At 39.0% G+C, this 20,356-nt stretch overlaps 1 protein-coding gene across 2 annotated transcripts in view; it reads left to right on the top strand.

Annotated features, from left to right (window-relative positions):
* LOC119795955 (unconventional myosin-XVIIIb-like) overlaps positions 1-20,356 on the top strand; it is a 125,330-nt gene that overhangs the window by 10,299 nt on the left and 94,675 nt on the right. For both annotated transcript variants that reach the window (XM_038304217.1, XM_038304218.1), the window contains exons 3-13: positions 452-865; positions 1,811-1,874; positions 4,561-4,673; positions 8,924-9,091; positions 9,169-9,379; positions 9,448-9,590; positions 9,677-9,777; positions 12,220-12,283; positions 15,837-15,981; positions 18,342-18,503; positions 19,997-20,087. In XM_038304217.1, the coding sequence (XP_038160145.1) occupies positions 452-865; positions 1,811-1,874; positions 4,561-4,673; positions 8,924-9,091; positions 9,169-9,379; positions 9,448-9,590; positions 9,677-9,777; positions 12,220-12,283; positions 15,837-15,981; positions 18,342-18,503; positions 19,997-20,087 (1,676 nt within the window). The remainder of the gene's footprint in view (positions 1-451; positions 866-1,810; positions 1,875-4,560; positions 4,674-8,923; positions 9,092-9,168; positions 9,380-9,447; positions 9,591-9,676; positions 9,778-12,219; positions 12,284-15,836; positions 15,982-18,341; positions 18,504-19,996; positions 20,088-20,356) is intronic.

Below are 20,356 nucleotides of genomic sequence, written 5' to 3' on the forward strand. Positions count from 1 at the left end.
TAAGTTCTTTAGAAATGAAATGATCACATACTGTCAATAAATGATAAAAACTTTTATTTTGAAAGTAATTAATCGGAATGAGCAAACATCAAATGTGGGGTTCCTCAGGGCTCCATGTTCAGGACACTGAATGTTGTTATCATTGTTGTTGACATTGAAGTCGCTAAAGACATGAACTAGTTAAAGACTGAATATAAAACAAGGTTATAACTGAATCAGACTTCATTTTAGTAACACAAAAGATAAAAAAAAAACCCTCAACATTTTAGAACATTTCAACCTTTAACTACCAGAGAGTGTTACCTTTTAATATAACTGTTTTTATCTTTGTGTATATGTCTCAGGGTGTTAAGCAGGTACCTCTCCTTACCATATAATAAGAGCTACTGAAAAGTAAAATTTTACAGCATCCAAAGAGTTTAATCTGCTTTATATTACTTCCCGAATTCAGCCGAGCAAACTGAGCGACAACCTAGTGCAACAGTTTCTGGTCCCAGATCAGACTCCTCCAATCCTCGAGGCAGAGATGGCGCTGCGGGCTGAACAGGTCAACAACAGCAAACAGAAAAGGTCCAACTCTGCCCAGTCAGACGGCAGGGCCTCATCTCAGCGCCACATAATGACTCCAGACTCTGACAGTAAACTGGAAGGCAGACAAACTGTAACACCAGAGCCACCAAAGCAAAACCAGCAGCAGGCAAAGAAGCAGGAAACGAGCAGCAAGAAGCCAATGCAGCCCGAGCGGAAAGAGGAGACGATAGAGGAGGTGAAGCAGGTGGAAAGAAACCAGAATGAGATTGAAGAGAGGCAGGAACCTGAGGGAAGGCAGGCGGACACAACTGTAACAGAGCAGGAAAGGAAAGAGGTACAGTATTGCATGTTGGTTACTTTATTGTCAGGGACACTTTGTCTCATGTTTTTCTGTGGGCCTATTTAATTTTATAACTATGCTGGATATAAGCCAGACTCCTGATGGTTTAAATGGGTATTAAAGTCTCATAGAGGTAGTAGGGTTAAAGTCTGAGGAGAAGGTACAACACTTCCTAATTGTGTTGATTTTTAGGAAACTGAGGTCACAGGTTTGTCAATATCCATCAGGCTTTCAAACAAAAGCTCAGGGATTTTATTTAGGGATAAAAAAAGATTAAAGATGTGTGTCTTTTCTTATTTTTTTTGCATCTTACTAGTATTAAATATTCTTAATTTTTTTTCTTTATCTTGGAAAGACATTCAATTCAGTTTTTTTTTTTTATAGCGCCAATTTAGACAACACGTCATCTCAAGGCACTTTACAGTTCAATCAGATCATCCAGTCAAATTGATTCAAAGTTTCCTATTTGAGGAAAACCAGATGATTGCATCGAATCCCTTACACCAAACATGCATGTAGTGACAGTGGAAAGGAAAAACTCATTTTTAACAGGAAGAAACCTCCAGCAGAACAGGCTCAGTGTGATCGGCCATCTGCTGAGGCTGACTGGGGTTCAAGGAGACAGAAGCAGAGATACAGAAAGGATCTTGTCATTCAGCTCCACCGGCGGCCCCAACCAGGAAACACACAGCCAGGCAGATGAGCTCCAAGTCAGTTCCCATGTCAGAGGACAAAAAGAACACATCCATTCAATAATAGGAAAAAGGAAAAAATGTTTTTACATAGACATTTATCACTGCCTACTATAAAGAATATCTGCTGAGAAACAAATAACCAGAAAAAGATTTAAATCGTTTTGCAGAATTTTGACTTTGATTCACAGCTAAGAATTACATATACATTATTCATTTTGTTTTGCTTTGCTGCTCTCCCTGTCAGGTGAAGGACGTGTGGTACGAGGCTGGACCTGTGTGGTACGTCCACAAGGATGGTTTCACCCGCGGTGAGTGTTGAAGATAAGAATGCGCACACAGAAGACAATCCTGCTTAAACAGTACTTAATTATGAATGTAGAGCCGGGGCCCGTGGCCCCCAGATTAAAGCAGAGACAGAGCACTCTCACCATATTCGCTCCAAGGGTGATTGGTTCAAACCTTTCAACAGTCATATTGGGAGTTGAGGTGATGGAGAAAAAACAACCATTAAGCAAACACAGAAATGTACAATAAAATAAAGAATTTCTCTACGGTTATTAGGTCTAGATACAAACATCTGGTATTTGATTAAAGGTCACATAAAACAGAATCTTTTTTCTACTTTAAGTGATATTGTATTTGCTAGTATGCCTGATTTATTTTTTGATAAAACAGTAAATGTAAATGTTTTAGCTTGGCCTAGTTTAGCTTTATCAGCCCTTTAGGCTTAATAGGTAAAAGTCCAAGAACCCTCGAGGAGCACAGCTGTCAAGCAACAAAGTATGAATGCTACAAGCAACAAAGTGTGAATACTACAAGCAACAAAGTATGAATACTACAAGCAACAAAGTGTGAATACTACAAGCAACAAAGTGTGAATACTACAAGCAACAAAGTATGAATACTACAAGCAACAAAGTATGAATACTACAAGCAACAAAGTATGAATACTACAAGCAACAAAGTATGAATACTACAAGCAACAAAGTGTGAATACTACAAGCAACAAAGTGTGAATACTACAAGCAACAAAGTATGAATACTACAAGCAACAAAGTATGAATACTTCAAGCAACAAAGTATGAATACTTTGTTACCTTACATTTTGGCTATGTATACTTTACTGGATGAAATATTTTTTAGACAACTTTTCACTTTATACTCTTCACATTTTAAACATAGTCTCATTAGTTTTGTTTCATTTAAGAAAAACATTCTCATTGGAATCTTTTTTTCTAAAGATTTTGTGAGTTTCTGCATAAACTAGATCATCTTTGAACAATCTCTTTTCGGCTGAATAAGCAAATATTTTTTGCAAAAATAAAAAAAAAATCTGAATATGGTTAATATTGATCTATACAAATAGTTTGATCATTTGTTTTTTCACATATTAATCACATTCCAACAACATTTGTTAGCATATTTTGAGAATGAAAATCCTGCCTTACATGTGTTGGACTTTTTTTTAGTACCAAATTTTAAACACTGAATTAATACAAAAAATTCAGCTGCACATAATTTGCAGACAATTTTATTTGCAGCTGAATTTATACCAGATAAAAATTCAGTGTAAGGAATTCAATGTGTAAAAAAAATCAGTATTTAAAATTCAGTCCTAAAAAAAATTCAGTGTTTAAAACTCGGTTTACAAAAAAGTCAGATTCCAATGAGACAGTTTTTCTTCCATACATTTGAGCTCATTTCCCTTTTGGCCTGTTTGTATATAAAAGAAATAAAAACCATCAAAATTATTTGTTTTATCGAGACAATTAATTTCTTGGTGGTTGGACTCGGTGCTGCCTCAACCTGTTGTTCGCCACATACCAAAATAAATAGTTTTAAAAAATATGCAAAGTTAAACTTGACTGTTACCAATAGTTATAAAACTCAGAAAACTACGTCTAAGGAAGTTATCATCCAGAATTGTAGAAAAATGTTCCTTTAGAGTTTAACATCAAAAAGTTGAAAGTAGCATTTTTGCTGTAACCTGGCATCTGTTTTTTCTTAGACTAATGTTTTTTTGTGCGTTAACCCTGATCAAATAAAAAAATAATAAAATTGAATAAAAGAAAGGCTAGTGCAGTAAAGCATCTGTCCTTAACATCTTTTTTCTGCATTACTTTTTTCTTTTTTTTTTTACTTGTAAGTAGTTTCATAAATGGTACTTTTACTCCTTTATTGGAGTAAAAAGCTTAAGATGATACTCCAACTTCAACAAAAGTGTTTTTTTAAACAGTTGGAATTATACTTGAGTAATAAACCTTAATCCTTTTCACCCGTCCTCTGTCCAAGATCAACAGGAGGTTGTGAGCCCTACGCTAAAAACCTGATGTAGAGCATTGGAAAATAGAATATTCTAAAGCGGCAGAACATCATCAAATGGTCTGATGGTCTCACCAGATTAAAAAGTACTTCAATCTAATGTAATCAGTACAACATATTTATACAAATGTATAAATCAGGATATTTAACAAGTTTTGTGGTCCCTTTATTTGCAAGAAATACTACCGAACAGTCCCGCTTTGTTACAAGGTTCACTACGTCATCATGTTGTATTTAGACAAGATATTCAAAATTCATCAGCTTGATAACAAAAATACAAACATTATTCGTAATTTATAGCTCAAAAGCTTAGAACCATCACAGCTGAGACTAGTCTTCCTTTTCTGATTTTATGTTGGACCTTTTGACAGAGATAAAAGCGGTTTGTCACCTTGTCTAAACGGACTCTATCTCTCCAGTAATGTGATTTGGGATTAGTAAAATCATCTGTTAATCCACTCACAATCTGTAGTGATCCAGCCTTTTGCATTGGCTGCCGATCATGTTCTAGATTAGTTACAGCTGCTGTTTATATCCAGCCTGGCTGCCCGTCTACTCACTGCCTGGCGCTGATCCAGTTAGAGCTGCGATGTCCTTTCCTGTGAGCCGTCATCAGCTCAGAAGAACATGAGGGATTGTCTGTTTTCAGAACCTCATTTCTTGTCTTTCCAGCCATTCAGCTGAAGCCAGATGAAGGCACACCTGAACTCCCAGAAGGCCGGGTGAGAGTCCGCCTGGAAACAGACGGGTCGTTCCATGATGTTGCAGAGGTGGAAGTTGAGAAGGTGACTCTTAATTTTACTTTTAAAAGTCTACATTTTGAAATGTCCTTATATTAATCTCTTTTATGCACATTATCCAAGTTTAAAACAGGAAATAATAACATAACGGTTATTAATTTCTATACTTTAGGGCAGCCATTGCTTATCAGATGCTCTGAAGGTCCATCAGCAGCTTTTATAGTAATTCTCATAATGTCCTGTCTTGATCAGGAACAAGGAGTAAATAAAACAAAACTTTAAAAACAGAAGGAACCTGGCTCCCTGTAACCTAAAGCTAACTGCATGTGCCTCTTTGGAAAGAAGCCAGTGCAGCAGTTTACCCACTTGCATTTTAACCTGATGAGGACTTTGACTAGGTCACAACAAAACCTTTACATTGAGCTATTAGGAGATTTTTGGTTATGCTCATGATCATTTTTTCTGGTGCAATAATTCAGCTTCAATTAAATTCAGTTAAGTTACTGTGATTTCATCCTGGAGAGAAATATCAGCTGTGCTGCTTCCATCAACACCTTTGTTTATAGATGCTGGAGATTGGCCTGTTTTTCAGTGTAGTCCTGTTTCTCTGACTGTGACTGGCTGGATGTGCTCTCTTCATCCTCTGACATGGGAGCTGGCTCTGAGCTCATCTGCTTGGCTGTGTGTTTCCTGGACGGGGCCACCTATGAAGCTGGTTTACAGTTGCTATTTCTGTATCTCTGCTTCTGTCTCCTTGAACCCCAGTCGGCCTCGGCAGATGGCCGCTCACACTGAGTCTGGTTCTGCTAGAGGTTTTTTCCTGTTAAAAGGGAGTTTTTCCTCTCCACTGTCGCTACAAGCATGCTTAGTGAAAGGGATTGTTTGCAAGTTAATGAGTCGATGTGATCAACTGATTTTCCTTAAATATAAAAAGTTGAATCAATCTGACTGGATGATCTGGTGAACTGTAAAGTGCCTTGAGATCACATGTTTTGTGAATTGGTGCCATAGAAATAAACTGAATGGAATTGAATTAAATCTAAAAGCTTTTTATAAAAACAATTCAATCAGATCATCCACTCGGAATTAAACAACTAAAACCCGCCCAGGCCTTCCAGTCATTGACTTTGATGGATTTCTTCATCGTGGATGAGCAGGTAGATAGTCTCGAGATGTTTGTGGCAAACGTGTGATGAATATTTGTGTTCATTTCGGACTTATTCTCTTCCTGGGATGACATTTTCCTCAGTCTCCTGGTAACCAGACTCTCAGACCCAATGAAATTGAGATCTGAACTTTTGCAGCTGGACACTGAATGTCAACCAATCAGAGAAGCTGATCCAAGGGCTGTCAGGGAGAGATGCAGGCTGTGATCGCTACTTCTGCAGAGCTGTCAGCATAAAACTATGAAAATTAGCCTCATATAAAGGGGTTACGCTCCACTGGTTTGACATACAAAGCCAGGAGAATTTTTCTTTATGTCAAGGAACAGAGAGCTCTGATCATCATAACTCCATAAAATGTTTTCTTACTTAAAGTCGTAGGAAAGTCATATTTAAATGTCAAATCATTCTGGCTTAAACACGTATATAAATGTACTCTTTATCAGACGATCTTATCCCAAAATTTAGAAAATTTCTTGTCTTAAATGTCTTAAAATCTATCGGTTTTTTTTCTTTATTATTTTATGCAGGCCAGTTAGTTTTACGTCAGCTCGTACACCTAAATTCGGCCAATCATATATCAACGGTCATCCGTCAATCAAATTTTTTGGGTCAAAGCATCTTGATTCATATGTTGCAATAGGAAATAAGAATCATTTATTCTTTATTACTTTACCATTAAATTAACCATAGAGCTAACAGAACTGGCAGCGTTGCGAGGGAAGAGCTCAAACATGTACGGCTGGAAGCCTTCTACACCAAACCAAGCTTCTGCCGCCCTGGCGTCCTCTTCCACTACATCTTCATCCCCGCTTTCCTCCTCTAAATAAAAAATGTATGATGGAGGAGACTCATCCACGACCTCCGACACTAAACTCTCCTCCTCTTGCATGTTTCCTCTGTCCATACCGTTCCTTGACAGTGTCGTTTCACCAATTTAGTGCTACTTGGTCCCAATGGAATTTCCCATTGGGAACCTACTAGCACTAAGTTGCTAACTGGTTAGCAAGATGCTTCCAACAAACCGGTCACAATCAAACTTGCTTGTGAACCTTCTGCCACAACAATCTCGCCCTCTTGATAAAAAACCAATCAATTCACTTTATTCACTCGTGTAAAGTTGGGCACAACTCGGGAGAATTTGGAAGTGCGTTTCCCTACGACTTTAACTGTACATAAAGTTTAGAAATGTCTTAATAATTAAAATGCAGAATTGTAGATTTTATTTTCTTGTATTTGCAGTTTTTACCAAACTTAAAAACAAATACTTCTGACAGCCTGACCAGCTTCAGAGAGCTTTCACTATTTAAGTCATTATCCTGATGACTGACTGCACAGATCTCCCTGTTCATCAAAGCAAATAAAGCCAAGCCGCTCTCCAGATTACACAGCAGAGTCCAGAGCTTCGAACTCGGAGCGTTCAGAGCGTCTCACTTCATTATGCACAAGGGTCCAAGTTGAGGCATTGGACGTGTTTTTGATGCGGCAACGGGTTTGTGTTAACACTGACCTTAGCTGAGACAAGTGAGGCCTTCAGTTTTAAGATGTTCTGGATGATTCTGTGACCTTCTGAGTGAGTCATTATATTCTTGGAGTCATTTTGGCACCAGAGGAATTTGCCATTGTTCCATTTTTTGGGTTAACAGTTCTAACTGGTTCTATAGGAGTCCCAGAGCATCAGGTAGAATCTGGTAGATCATTCCAGAATGAGAGATGGCAATGACTGCTCCTCCTCGTCTGATTCTATCCAAACACCAGACCTCATTGGTTCTTAGGCTAAATCTGATCGGTACGTCATAGTCTTGATTTAGTGCAGAAATGCTTGATGAAAATTGGGCTGTGTTTCCTCAGTGTGATGTTTTCCCACTTTAGTCCAATAATAGACATTAAAAGACGTTGAAAACCAGTTTTTAAACTTTGTCACAACGATCTGAAAATGTAGAGCTGTTCAACTTTCACTTTTCAACCAAATGTAGACGTCATATCTTTTCAACCAATTTTTGATCAGTAGGTTGGATCTGTGTTGCTTTTAAAATCTTTTATTCTACTTCATGCTGTCTGACAGGTTGTTGTTTGAGCTTAGAGGCAGGGATGGATTTAGGAAGTTTGGGGCCCTAGGCAAAGACAGGCAGGGGGCCCCTCTGAATTGAGAAGACAACTCATAAAACAGACCCATTATACAGATACAGGAATTTTTAAAGAATAGAAATGTTCTACATTTTGTCCCTCTCCCTTTTTCTTGTTGTTTTTGTCTCTGTTTTCTTTTGTCCCTTTTTCTTTTCATATTGGCAACATGCTCAGCTGACTTTTCATGCTGTCTCAAAAGGAATGAAAGATTTTCCAATCACTGAGCCTATTCTAACTTTGCTGATTGTTCCTTCCTGTGTTTCCAAAAAGGCGACGGCAAAAGTAAATAAGGCGATCGGGAGGCGGGTCTACTTGCTCTGGAGAGCAGAGTTCTCTGCTTTTAGATGTTATTGCCGAAGTCTCCATTAGCAGAAAAAAGTTGCTATATTTGGCGATGTGCACTTTTTTGAAATCAAAGTGCTACAGGGGTCTAAAAAGTCGCTAAATATAGCGACAAAAGTGCTAAGTTGGCAACACTGCTCTTCGCAACTGTTCGTTTTCAAATGGATTTCTGCTGTCTGTTTGGACCTTTCTGTAGATGTGCAGTAAATGGACTGATCCAATATGGTGGACTCTGAAAGTGGGGGGTTCTGAGACACACTTAATATTATAAGCATTATAATGGCATTTAAACAAAAGGATTTTAATCACAAACATAATTAATGTCCACAAAGGAATAATAGCCGTATTAACCATACCTGTAACAGGAGTTTATGGGCCCCCCAGTAACTTAGGGCCCTAGGCAACTGCCTAGTCTACCTAATGGTAAATCCGCCCCTGGTTAGAGGTGAAGAGCATGACCAAAAAAAAAACAGAACTGAAACTGCATGGCTGTTTACCATTTAATGAGAATAATCTGTTTTGTGGATCTGCAACATCTAAATGTGACAAAAAGTAAAAACAGAAGAGACTCCAAGAAAACAGAAGACAGTCACTGGTTTACTGGACGGTTTGTGCAGAAAAGACAGAGCGGCCCGCTAGCAGAGTGTCCCTTTGTGTTCTCAGTGTAACCCGTCAGAGCTGGACCTGTGTGAAGATCTGAGCGACCTGCGGAGCGTGAATGAAAGCGGGGTTCTGCACACTCTGACCACTCGAGCTAAAGCCAACATGCCCCTCACACATGCTGGCCCCAACCTGGTCAGTTTGTGGCCCCCCCTTCAGACCCACAGCAAGGTCAGTTGAACAGACGACAAATGTAAAGCGAGAAAATGTCAGCACCTTTTTTTCATTTCTTGCTTTTTTTCTTACAGACACCAAAATCACGGCGAGGGGAGTCTTTGTGGGACGCCCCTCCTGCTCTGGCAGCCCTTGTCAAACGGGTATATTTGTCGTTGGTTGGAACCCGGAGGGACCACAGCGTGTGTGCGCTGGGACGAAGCGGCACAGGCAAGACCACCACATGCCAAGCTTTTACACATGCTCTGCTGAAACAAGCCGGGACAGCTGGACAAAACATCAGCGGTGAGTGTTCAGCCACTAAAACACCAAAAGAGACACACAGTTTGTCTTACAAGTGATTGTCTCACCAGTGGAGCGTGTGCACGCCATGTTCACCATCCTGAGGTCCTTTGGCTGCGTGAGCTCGCAGCACAGCGACGCGTCGTCTCGATTTGCCATGGTCTTCTCTCTGGACTTTAACCATGCCGGTCAGGTCTCTGCGGGACACCTGCAGGTATGCAGCACAGACAAACACACAGACTGACAGTCACACTTACCGAAGCTGATTTCCTCCTGCTGTGTTTGCTCTCTTTCTGACAGACTATGATGCTGGACAAATGGAAAGTCTGCCAGAAAACTCCAGGAGAAAGCAACTTCCTGGTCTTCTCTCAGATGCTGGCGGGACTCAGCACAGAAATGAGGTGATGCTCTCAGAAATGATCCAATTAAAGATTATACATCAAATCAGTAAAATGTTTTTTTCAGTGTTAGGTAGGATTTCCAATATATTGTTTTTATTTGACTGTTTTTAAATAAGGAGAATTTGTCAGATTGTTTTTTTTTTTTTATTTGTCACGTTTAGCAAAATCCAAGGTTAAAATAAATGAAGCCTTCTGGGTAGGGTTGCCAACCGTCCCTTGAAAAACAGAATCGTTCCGTCCCTGTCCCGTATTTAGTGGAAAAGGAACACACTTTGTCCCGTATTACTGTGAGAGTAAGAAAATAGTCAGTAAAAAGCTAATGGAAAATAAAGAACAATGGCACGTTAGATACAGAACTTACGGTAAACTTGTTCCCGGTCCCTGTCCTGCATTGTGACCAATGAGGTGACAGCATGTATGTAACGATTCAGAATCCCCTCATCCCATTGGTCAAGCCAAGTGTTGCTCACGGAGAAGATAGCGGGAGAGAACAGAGCAGTAAGGGGGACGAAAAGAGTCATTAAATGCTGATGCTGCTTTTGGGGGCAGACAACTCCTCACTGCTGCAAGAGGTCAGAGGAAATACAAGTGGGAAAAGCAGGCTATCGCCACATAATGTTAGCCTGACATAGTCCTACTCAATTCTAGTCAGAATATGAGTCTGATACTGCTCCATAGAGCTGTGATTATGGGGCGTGTTTCGAACGAACCAGGAAAAAAAAATGCCTATGCACTCAATTGGATAGACCTACAACCAATAAGAGAAACGGAGTGCGTGACGTATGTTAAGTGACGCATAGTTGTTGTCAACAAAAATCAAAGCGTGCAGTTGCACACCTAGAATAAGAAGATGAGCCTTGATCGCGTTTCTCTGTTCCTCTTTTAAAATTAATTTGCTGTCGATATCTTCTAGAACAGAACTAATAGCAGAATCTACACACCTAAACTCTCCAGCGGCAGCCATTGTTGTTGTCACACAAGCGCGCTTTGGTCACGTGGTTGATTACGTTACTGTTCATCTGTCCATCATCGTATAAAGCCCGCCCTGACAATTTGATTGGCCCGCCAGATATTGTGCAAGCATACTCGCGCTACTATTGAGCAATGCCAGACCGAACTTCCCGAACTCAAACGTTGTGGGCGGGACTAAGTTTGGAATGGCACCCAGGCTAACATAATGTGGCATTGAGCTAATGATTTTTTGGTTTGTTTTTAACTGTAACCAATAGTCATTGCATTTAAGGTGCAAATATGTTTACAAGTTTGCAGTTGCACCAAAAATGTGCACTATTTATTTATTGTTCTCTAATCATGTTCAAAGTTTGAAGTTAAGCAGGACAGGCTTATGTTTAAGATACTTATTTTATTCAGCAAAGTTTGTTATTTTGTATTAAAGTGCATTGCTGGATAATAATTTGTTTTCCATGTGTTCATGTCACTCACTAATGCAGATTTGAGTCAAATAGTTAAAAAAATCATTTCACACACAAAGGAGGGATAAAGGAAATCGGGTCAGCTGGCACGTCAACTTTTCCAAGGAGTTGGCAACCCTACTTTTAGGACTTAAACAAAAGACACTCCAGATAATGATGTTGGGCTTTTCTGAGTTCCTCATACACTGCAAAAACTGAAAACAGGTTATTTTTTCTTGTATTCGAACAGATAAGCAAGACAAGGATAATTATAATCCTGATGTCAGCGAAAAGGCAAACATACTCATGAAAAATCATTTGAATTTCACCGTAGCTGTTACAAATTAGAATGTAGTGGTATGCTACATTGAAATATGCTGGTGAACACCCTTTTTTTGCAGTGTAAATGGCAGCATTAATCTTGCCTTCGGTTTAAAGCTGTTTATTTCTGGAGACCAAGAAGAAGAAATTAATTGTCCTAAGCATGGAAATGTGTCTCTGTAATGGTTACCTGTTACAGGAACAACATCTCCACTCCAGCCCCGCAAGGATAAAGGGGCCTATGCAACATAAGGATGTTTAGAAATATTTGTCTGTCTCTGTGACAGTTAGTATGAGACCTGCACAAAACAATATTATATTATTGAGCTAAAATTCTCATCTTTTATTTCCATTACACTGTCACAGGTACAGAGCAATACAATTAACTTGGGGAGCAGTGGGCTGCCATTGTGCAGCCCCCCTGGAGCAGTGTGGGGTTAAGGGTCTTTGATCAGGAACCCAGTGTGGCAGTCTGTGGGAGTGGGTTTTGATCTGAGAACCTCAGGATTCCAAGCTCTATGCCCTAACCACTAAATTAGGTGGATTTTAAGAGGTTTTAATGCCTCCTTTAATTTATGACTTACTGTTCAGTGACAAATCATAAACTCATATTTTAAACAGAGGCTTGATTAGATAGAAAGTAGCCGATGTAACTTATAGTGAATCTTAAGGACTTATTCTTTAAAATCTCCTATTTATTGTTTCCCAGGACAGAACTGCAGCTGCACCAACTCCCTGAATCTAACTCCTTTGGTATACTTCAGCCAACCAAGGTACAGAGAGCCTGACTGCTGATGATGGGTAACACAGGAATACGTTTGACAAAAGGGGAAGAGGAGCTGTGAGGTCAGGTGTAAAGAGAACAGAAACACTGAATGCTTCTCCACTGTGATCAGAGCAATATGGCCATCATATAATGTTGAGAACGGCCCACCAGAGCTCAGTTTGGATTTAATGCCATGAATGCATCTTACATGAAGAATGACAGATATGAAGGAAATCTCTGAGACCTATGCTAACGGTCAAAATATTATGACTGATAAGAAAGATGCATTCAGATTTATCTTTAGAAAGCAAAAAAGATAGGATCAATAGACAGAAACCCAATGAGAAAAAATTAGTTGAAAAGACATTGAAAAGATAGACGTTGGTTGGTCCCTGACCAAACCCACAGTACAAGACTGGACAAGTATCGTAAATGACATTTACCTTATGGAAAGGATAACCTCTCCCTCCGCCTTCAGAAAAATATATTCACTAAGAGGTGGGCCAAGTGGGTGAAACACGCTGGTCTCGAACAAAGAGAAGTATGGAATGGATGACTATGCAAAGCCTGTTATTTAATCTATGCTCTGTAGCGTCTAAGGATTAATAAATTAATGTATCTCTCATACTTTATTTCAAAAACACCTGGTATATGATTTACTCCTGCTACTCAGGTAGACCTGTCTTTCCCTGTTAGTTGTTAGATGTAATTTCAGATGTAACTTATATATTTTGTTTATATTTTGTTTATAATTTTATATATACAAAAATTAATTGTGAGTGGCTGTAGTAACATTGTGCGTTCCCTGAAAGTAACTACCTTTGTATTGTAATGCTGTCAGGATTTGGTGTGGATTGAGGACCCAAAAGCAGAGGCGAGTAGGCAGAGGTGAATTTAGGTGGGTTTAATGAGGTTCTCAGGTACGGAGGCAGGAATCAAAAATCCAACAAAAATAATAAACAAACCAGAACCAAGGAGACATCAGGGGAAACCAAACTCTAGGAGCCAGGGAAAGACGAGGTAAGCAGACAGACGTTTGACGAGGATCCAGCAAACAGGAACTGAAGAGGGAGGCTTTTAAAGGGGACAGAGACAAAGAGAGGGCTAACGAGGGGATTGAAAACAGGTGAGGACAGAGCAGAAAACAGAGCTAGGGAAAGAGGACACAAGAGGGCAGCAGAGGACAACAAATGGAAAACCAAGACTGTGACAAATGCTCTCACATGGAAAAAAAAAAAAGTCAAAAAAAAGAAAAAACATTGAAAAGATGACATCATTTACATTCAAAAATCTTCATTTGATTGAATAGTGAACAGACCTAATTATTAGATTGTTGAAAATTCGTTGAAGACTGGGTTCCCTACATCTTTTAAACGTCTATTATTGGACTAAAGTGGGAAAAAATCGGACCGACTAAACACAGCCCATTTTTCAACAAGTATTTCTGGACTAAATCAAGACTATGACACACCGACTCAATTCAGCCTAAAAACCAACGTATAAATGACGTTCTGGTGTTTGGGAGGGAAAAAATATTAGACTGTAAAATTCAATTCAGTTTATTCATATAGCTCCAATTCACGACACATATCATCTTGAGGCACTTTACAGATACAATTCAACCAGCTCATCCAGTCAAATTGATTCAAAGTTTTCTATCAAAGGAAAACCATTTGATCGACTCATTGACTCTTCAGCAATCCCTCACACTAACATTAACAGGAAGAAACCTCCAGCTGAACCAGGGTCAGTGTGAGCGGCCATCTGCCGAGGCCGACTGGGGTTCAAGGAGACAGAAGCAGAGATAGAAAAAGCAGCTCAGTCCAGGAAACACACAGCCTGCCAGATGATGTTTAGAATAAGAAAAAATAAACATATTCATTATCTTATTTCAGGTGCATAACATCTGATAATCTAATTCTAAGTGGATAAATTGTGAGATACAGTAATCCTGCTCATTTTAAGGACACATTGTTGGATCAGGTTTACTTGAAAAAGTCAGAGCAAAGTTAAACAAAGCTCTTCTTAAATTCCCCATCCTAAATTGCTCTCTTCTGTGCAACAGGTGTCTTTTACAGATAAAAATGGCTCTGTACTATAGTCGGATGGCGCTCTCAAGCAGCTCAGTGTCTGCACACAGAAAATCACAGCATTCATTACCAGCTGCTGCGTCACCGCTCTAACCTCAACATGTGAAACGCAGCTGCAGTCTGTCTCACGCCGACCTCAGCAGCAGCAGCAGGAGGCAGTTAGATGGCCGAGGAAATCCGCTCTGTTAGCTGTTCTTAGAGCTGCATTGATTACAGCTGCAGGTGACGAGGAGCCAAACAGCATGCTGTTGGCTCTCATGTCAAAGAGGGACTGGAGACAGATGGGTCCCCCAAAAAACTCTGATGGCTGATTGTGCATGGCCTCAGAAACTGAAAATCTGCATTTAGAGACAGACAAACACACACTGGAAAAAAAAAAAAATCAAAATCTTGATGAGTAATTTTTTCTTAAAATAAGTGCATTTGTTCTTGGATTGAGAAGATAATGGATCAAGACAATTAAGGTTTGAAGTAAGAAAGCACAACTCCATTGTCTTATATCAGTGCATATTATTTAATTATCTTATTTTAAGAGTAGAAATACTAATTCCATTGGCAAGTTATCTAATTTACCTACTCATCAAGGGTAAATACACTTAATTTATGACATTTTTACTTATTTCTAGATTGTTTTTCCAGTGCAGACAGAGAGATGATATTTAAATTTTGTGTTGACATAAATGGTGAATTACCTAATTGAATGTTAAATCATAATCCACTTTATTTCTCTCTGTTTAAGTTTTCATTATCCTAAATACCAAAAACAGTTCAACTGTGTAAATTTAATCTTTTAATCTTTTTTTGTAAAGGTTTCTGCCTCATGAATAATTTTAAGCTGTTATCCTACGTGTACTTTTTCTAGTCTAATTACCATCATCAGTAAGTATGTCTGACAGCAGACAGGTTTATAAAAGGGGCCATGAGGTCCAAATCAGATGACTCATTCAGAAATGATCGTTGTGTTTATATATAAACATCAATAAAAAACCTTTTATAACTATATATCCTATTACAGACAACAGTCATTCCCAGGATGATGACAATGTTTTCAGTCTCATCGAAAAAGGTTCTGGTATTTGTCTGTTTAAATGACACATCTCTGCCACCTGCTGGCAATAGAAAAGTTTGGCTACTTGGGACTAAGCAGTTACAGCACATAGACTCTATCATTACTTTAATTATTACCGGCAACAAATTGATATATTTTTTTTCAAGGGAATAAAATGCTATTTTCATAAATAAACATAGCTCAGAATGTGTTGTCAGGTGAACAAATCACTTACTTAGGCACCCCTCGTGACCCCACTCGGGACAAAGCGTGTCAGATAATGGATGGATGGATGGATTGACCTCCATTAAGGAGATCTATTTTATCTGCAATGTGACTCAAATGTTCTTCCACCTTATCAGGCAGCCTTTACTGACCACAAACCATCCTCCTGCTTTCTTTCTCTGCCTTTGTTCTTACAGGTGGAGGAAAAACAGCGAGCGTCTGTTGCCTTCACCAAGCTGCTGACTGCCATGGAAACACTAAGCTTCTCTGTCGGCGAGCAGAAGGCGATCTGGCACGTTCTGGCTGCTATTTACCACCTGGGAGCTGCTGGGGCCTGTAAAGGTGACACATTAAATAGGCAGTATATCAGTCATAAACAAAGCCTCTCCTCTGTGGTAATCCCAAATGTATGCACTGGAACATCTCTAAAATAATAATATCCTGTTATAATTCAATATTTTTCATAATTTATAACTGAAACTAAAACTCATTCAAATTGTTATTTAGTTATTAATGACACGAATTCTGAAGCCATTTTACAAAAAGAAGAAGTCAATTCAGTCCAGTCATACGGACAGAGACCATGTCAATAACTTTTATCAATCAGTGCAATTCAGTTTTTGGAGCATAGGGATACAATTAAGCAGAATGAAAGGAGTTCCCTATGTCCTCCAGCAGTCTAATCCTATAGCAGCATATCTTTAGAAATACCTGAACAACTCTAACTATAAAATCAATCAACAAGAAAGATTTTATTCCTAGTCTTAAAAGTAGAATCTGAAACTCAAAGATCTGCCTCTGATTCTACTTTGATAAATTCTAGGGACAATTATTAAACCTGCAGTTTGAGAGTGAAGTGCTCTATTAGGAACATAAGGAGCAATCAGATCTCTGATGTTAGATGGAGCTTGGTCATTTGGGGTTTTATATGTGAGTAGGAGGACTTTTACATTCTATTCTTAAATTAAAGAAAGCCAATGAAGGAAAGATACAAGCAGAGAAATATGATCATTAGAACTCTGGCTGCAGCATTTTGGATCAGTTTAAGGCTTTTAACTACAGTTTGTGGACTTCCTGACAGTAAAGAATTACAGTAGTCCAAATTCTGCAATTTCCAGAGATGAAAGAAGGACATTCTAGAAACCTCTTTGATGACAGGTCCTGATCAAAATTAATTACATTAAATAAAGTTTATTTATATAGTGCCAATTCACAACACTCATCTCAAGGCACTTTACAGAGACAATTCAACCAGATCATCCAGTCAGATTGATTCAAAGTTTACTATCTAAGGAAAACCAGCTGATTGCATCGACTCATTGACCCAATCCCAAACCGACCCTCAAACACTAACCCTTTGCACTCACTCTCCCTTTGCTCATTCCCGTGGAGGGTCCGCCACATAAGGTGCCATCCCAAACCACGTAGTGGTTAGGGCGAGTGGACCAAGTCTGCATAAGTGCAGGCTTGCTGGAATTTCCAAGTGGGTGTAATGGCGAACTAATGGCGGAGGAACTTGTGCATTTGATTTCTATTTCAGAGGCTGGAATAGTTTTGGCTATGAATTCAAACAGGTCCAGCCTTCTCCGACTTTGACCACCCGTACTATCTGTTGCCTAGCAACTGTGACAGTTGACTCACTCACAAAGCTAGACTCCAACAGATGTTGTAGTTTGTGCTTAAATTACAGCCAAACTCATTTACACAACATTTAAAACAACAATTTTGATTCATTTCAGATGAAACTATTCACATACTTGTGTTATATTCAGTTGCACTTGCAACATTCACCACTGTCTGGCGCCATTTACCTTTTTCCTCTGAGCACGGCTTGCTTGGACTCGCAATGAATCATGGGAAACCCAAGGCTACGTAGGTTTCACTGGACCCGTCCTTTAGAGCAGATAAAAAGAAAGCTGCATTTGTCGGCCGCATAATGAGGAGTCTTCCAATCCTCGGCGTTTGTCGTAATTGGCCGACGAATCTGGCCTTCGCTGAATTCAAGCTGAGCAAACAACATAAAATCACAGGTTAGTTGTATGAAAAAACAAATAATTCAGAAAGGAAAGGTCCTCTGTGAAATCTTTCAATTTGACCAGATACATTTGTTTTATGAAAGCGGCACATGTTTGATTTTATGTCACTCCGCACTACAGCCATGCATATGAGGTGGGACTGTGTTGCCATAGCAAGGACTACTTTCCTTTTCCATTGGAGGGAACAGGGCATCCCATTCTCGTTTATATTCCCCCCAGACATGTTTTTATGAGTTTATTATTATCATTTTTAATCATTCTCTTAAGGCATATTTAAAAAGCAATGTCTGACTTTCATTTTTCCATTTTTCCATTAGAACTTCTATTTATTTCTTTTCTCACATTCAAGCTATTTCTGTGAAAATTGTGAGTTATCTTTCATTAAAGGCGCGGTACCAGCAATCCTGTCCAGGTGTATATATGTATATAGGTGTTATTTTCCAAAAGCCTTGTTCGGACAAATGTTCTAATAAATTGACTGACTGCATATCCTGAACAGCTTCTTTATCTCAGTTTTTAGCAAAGATCTAAGCATAACTTATAGATGTTGAATCTAAGATGAATCTAAGATAACTTCCTTGGAAAAGTAGAATTCTGTAAAACGACCTTATTCAAGTTGCTGCTGTGAATTAAATGATGTACAAGGTAATCTCTCTCTGTCTGCAGTGGGCAGAAGGCAGTTTGTGAACTTTGACAGCGCTCAGGCAGCCAGCAGCGTACTGGGATGTGAGGCGGAGGAGCTGGAAACTGCCGTCTTTAAACATCACCTGCGGCAGCTTCTGCAGAAAGCCACCGGAGTCAGCAGAGAAAGGAACGAATCTGATGAGGGTGAGAGTCACAGGTGGAGAGCAAGCACTTCCTGCTGAAAGGCAAAAGCAAAACAAAGAAGGAAACATGGGAGGGAGTTTATCTGTGACCTTAGGTGACCCGGGGAACGTGTCGCAAAGCAGGTTTACTGAAAACTTTACTTTTTTTTATACCTAAAATCAATCTTGTTCCTCTATGCACTTTCTTAAATATATATATTTTATCATTTTTCATTAAAATCTCTAGCTCCAGTGTTGTGAAATAGCCTGTTGTCATGGTGACTCGTCAAATCTGTGCTCCACTCATAATGGATTTTGACACTGGAAAAAAAATCGAAATCTAGATAAGTATTTTTTTTCTTAAAATAAGTGAATTTGTTCTTGGATTGAGGAGGTAAAATAGACATTTTTCCAATAGACCAAGACAATTTACATTTAAAATAAGAAAACACAATTTATTTCAAGTACATATTATCTATTTATCTTATTTTAAGAGTAAAAAAAAACTCCATTCCATTGGCAAACTCTCTCATTTACCTACTCAAATTAAGGGTAAAAAGAAATTTTTACTTATTTGGAGATTGTTTTTCCAGTGCGTACTTGTTACCAGATGCTCTTTTCCAAGTGAACCTACTCAGAGTTAATTAAATTAACTCATAGCGGCTGTTTTGAAAGTTTCCAACCAGAGGCTAGATCAATTCAGATTTAAGGATTTCAGTCTGAGTTTGTAAAAACTGTTTTGTTTAGCGGGGCTCCGATAAATCCTCAGACATTTTTACTGTAAATAACAAAAAGATGATTGAGAATTGGAGCTTTAGAGATATATGGGGGGTGAGATGGCCTAGTGCAGAGGTCACGGATTAGCGGACTGTGGTCCAGGTCCAGATCCAGACCCACCTGCTGGCTAATCAACCTGATTTAAAACATTTATAAATTACCACATGTTGTCCGACGATAGTGTCTAATTTCACTTGCGCTGCTTCTCCTTTTAATATGGTAAAGCTCTCCAGAGTGTCCGGCAATTTTCAAAATTAAAATTCAATATATAACATGGATGCATTAAAAACTGTGTTTTATTTCAGTGTTAAATTCTGTTTAAAGTAACAGATTATCAGTAAAAATGTCTCCGGATCTTTACTGGTTGATTATTTTCTGTAATTGGACCCCACTGATTTTCAATTGGTTGCCCCTGTTCTAGTGGTTAGAGCAGTGCACTTGTGTTTGGGAAGGGTGCAAGTACCCAGTTTGATCCCCACAGCCTGCACTTTGGGTCCCTGAGCAAGACCCTTAACCACACACTGCACCCCGGGCGCCACACAATGGCAGCCCACAGATCCCCAAAGGGATGGGTTAAATGCAGAGGTAAATTTCTCCAATCTGAGATCAGTAAAGTTCAGTTATTATAATTAATGCTGCCTAAAGACAAAGCAAACAGATCTGTTATCAAGTTGTTTTGCAAACTCTGCACCAGCACGCTGTCATGAAGTTGTTTGATCATAGTCTGTTTTACTCCAGGTCCCCGTCTAACAGCTTCCCAGTGTTTGGATGGGATGACTGCTGGACTCTATGAAGAGCTTTTCACCACCATAGTCTCACTGATCAACAGGTATGAATGGATCTCAGATCTTTTCCAGGTCCTTAGAAACACATTTTATTGAACACTTTTGGTCCATTTTCTATGGGGCATACATTGCCTTTATTTCACACACTACAAAAACATTTTTTTTTATTTTAGCAAATATTCTTAATTCAGTCTTTACCTTTAATTGGAGCAGATGATCTGCCAATGGAATGATTGTTTTGACTTGTTTTTCTTGTCTTAAACATAATGTAACAAAAATAATTTTATTCCATTGACAAATTGTCTTACAAACC

This window comes from Cyprinodon tularosa, unplaced genomic scaffold (genome assembly GCF_016077235.1).
Source record: "Cyprinodon tularosa strain WSP-4 unplaced genomic scaffold, ASM1607723v1 ctg529, whole genome shotgun sequence".
Classification (NCBI taxonomy): Eukaryota; Metazoa; Chordata; class Actinopteri; order Cyprinodontiformes; family Cyprinodontidae; genus Cyprinodon; species Cyprinodon tularosa.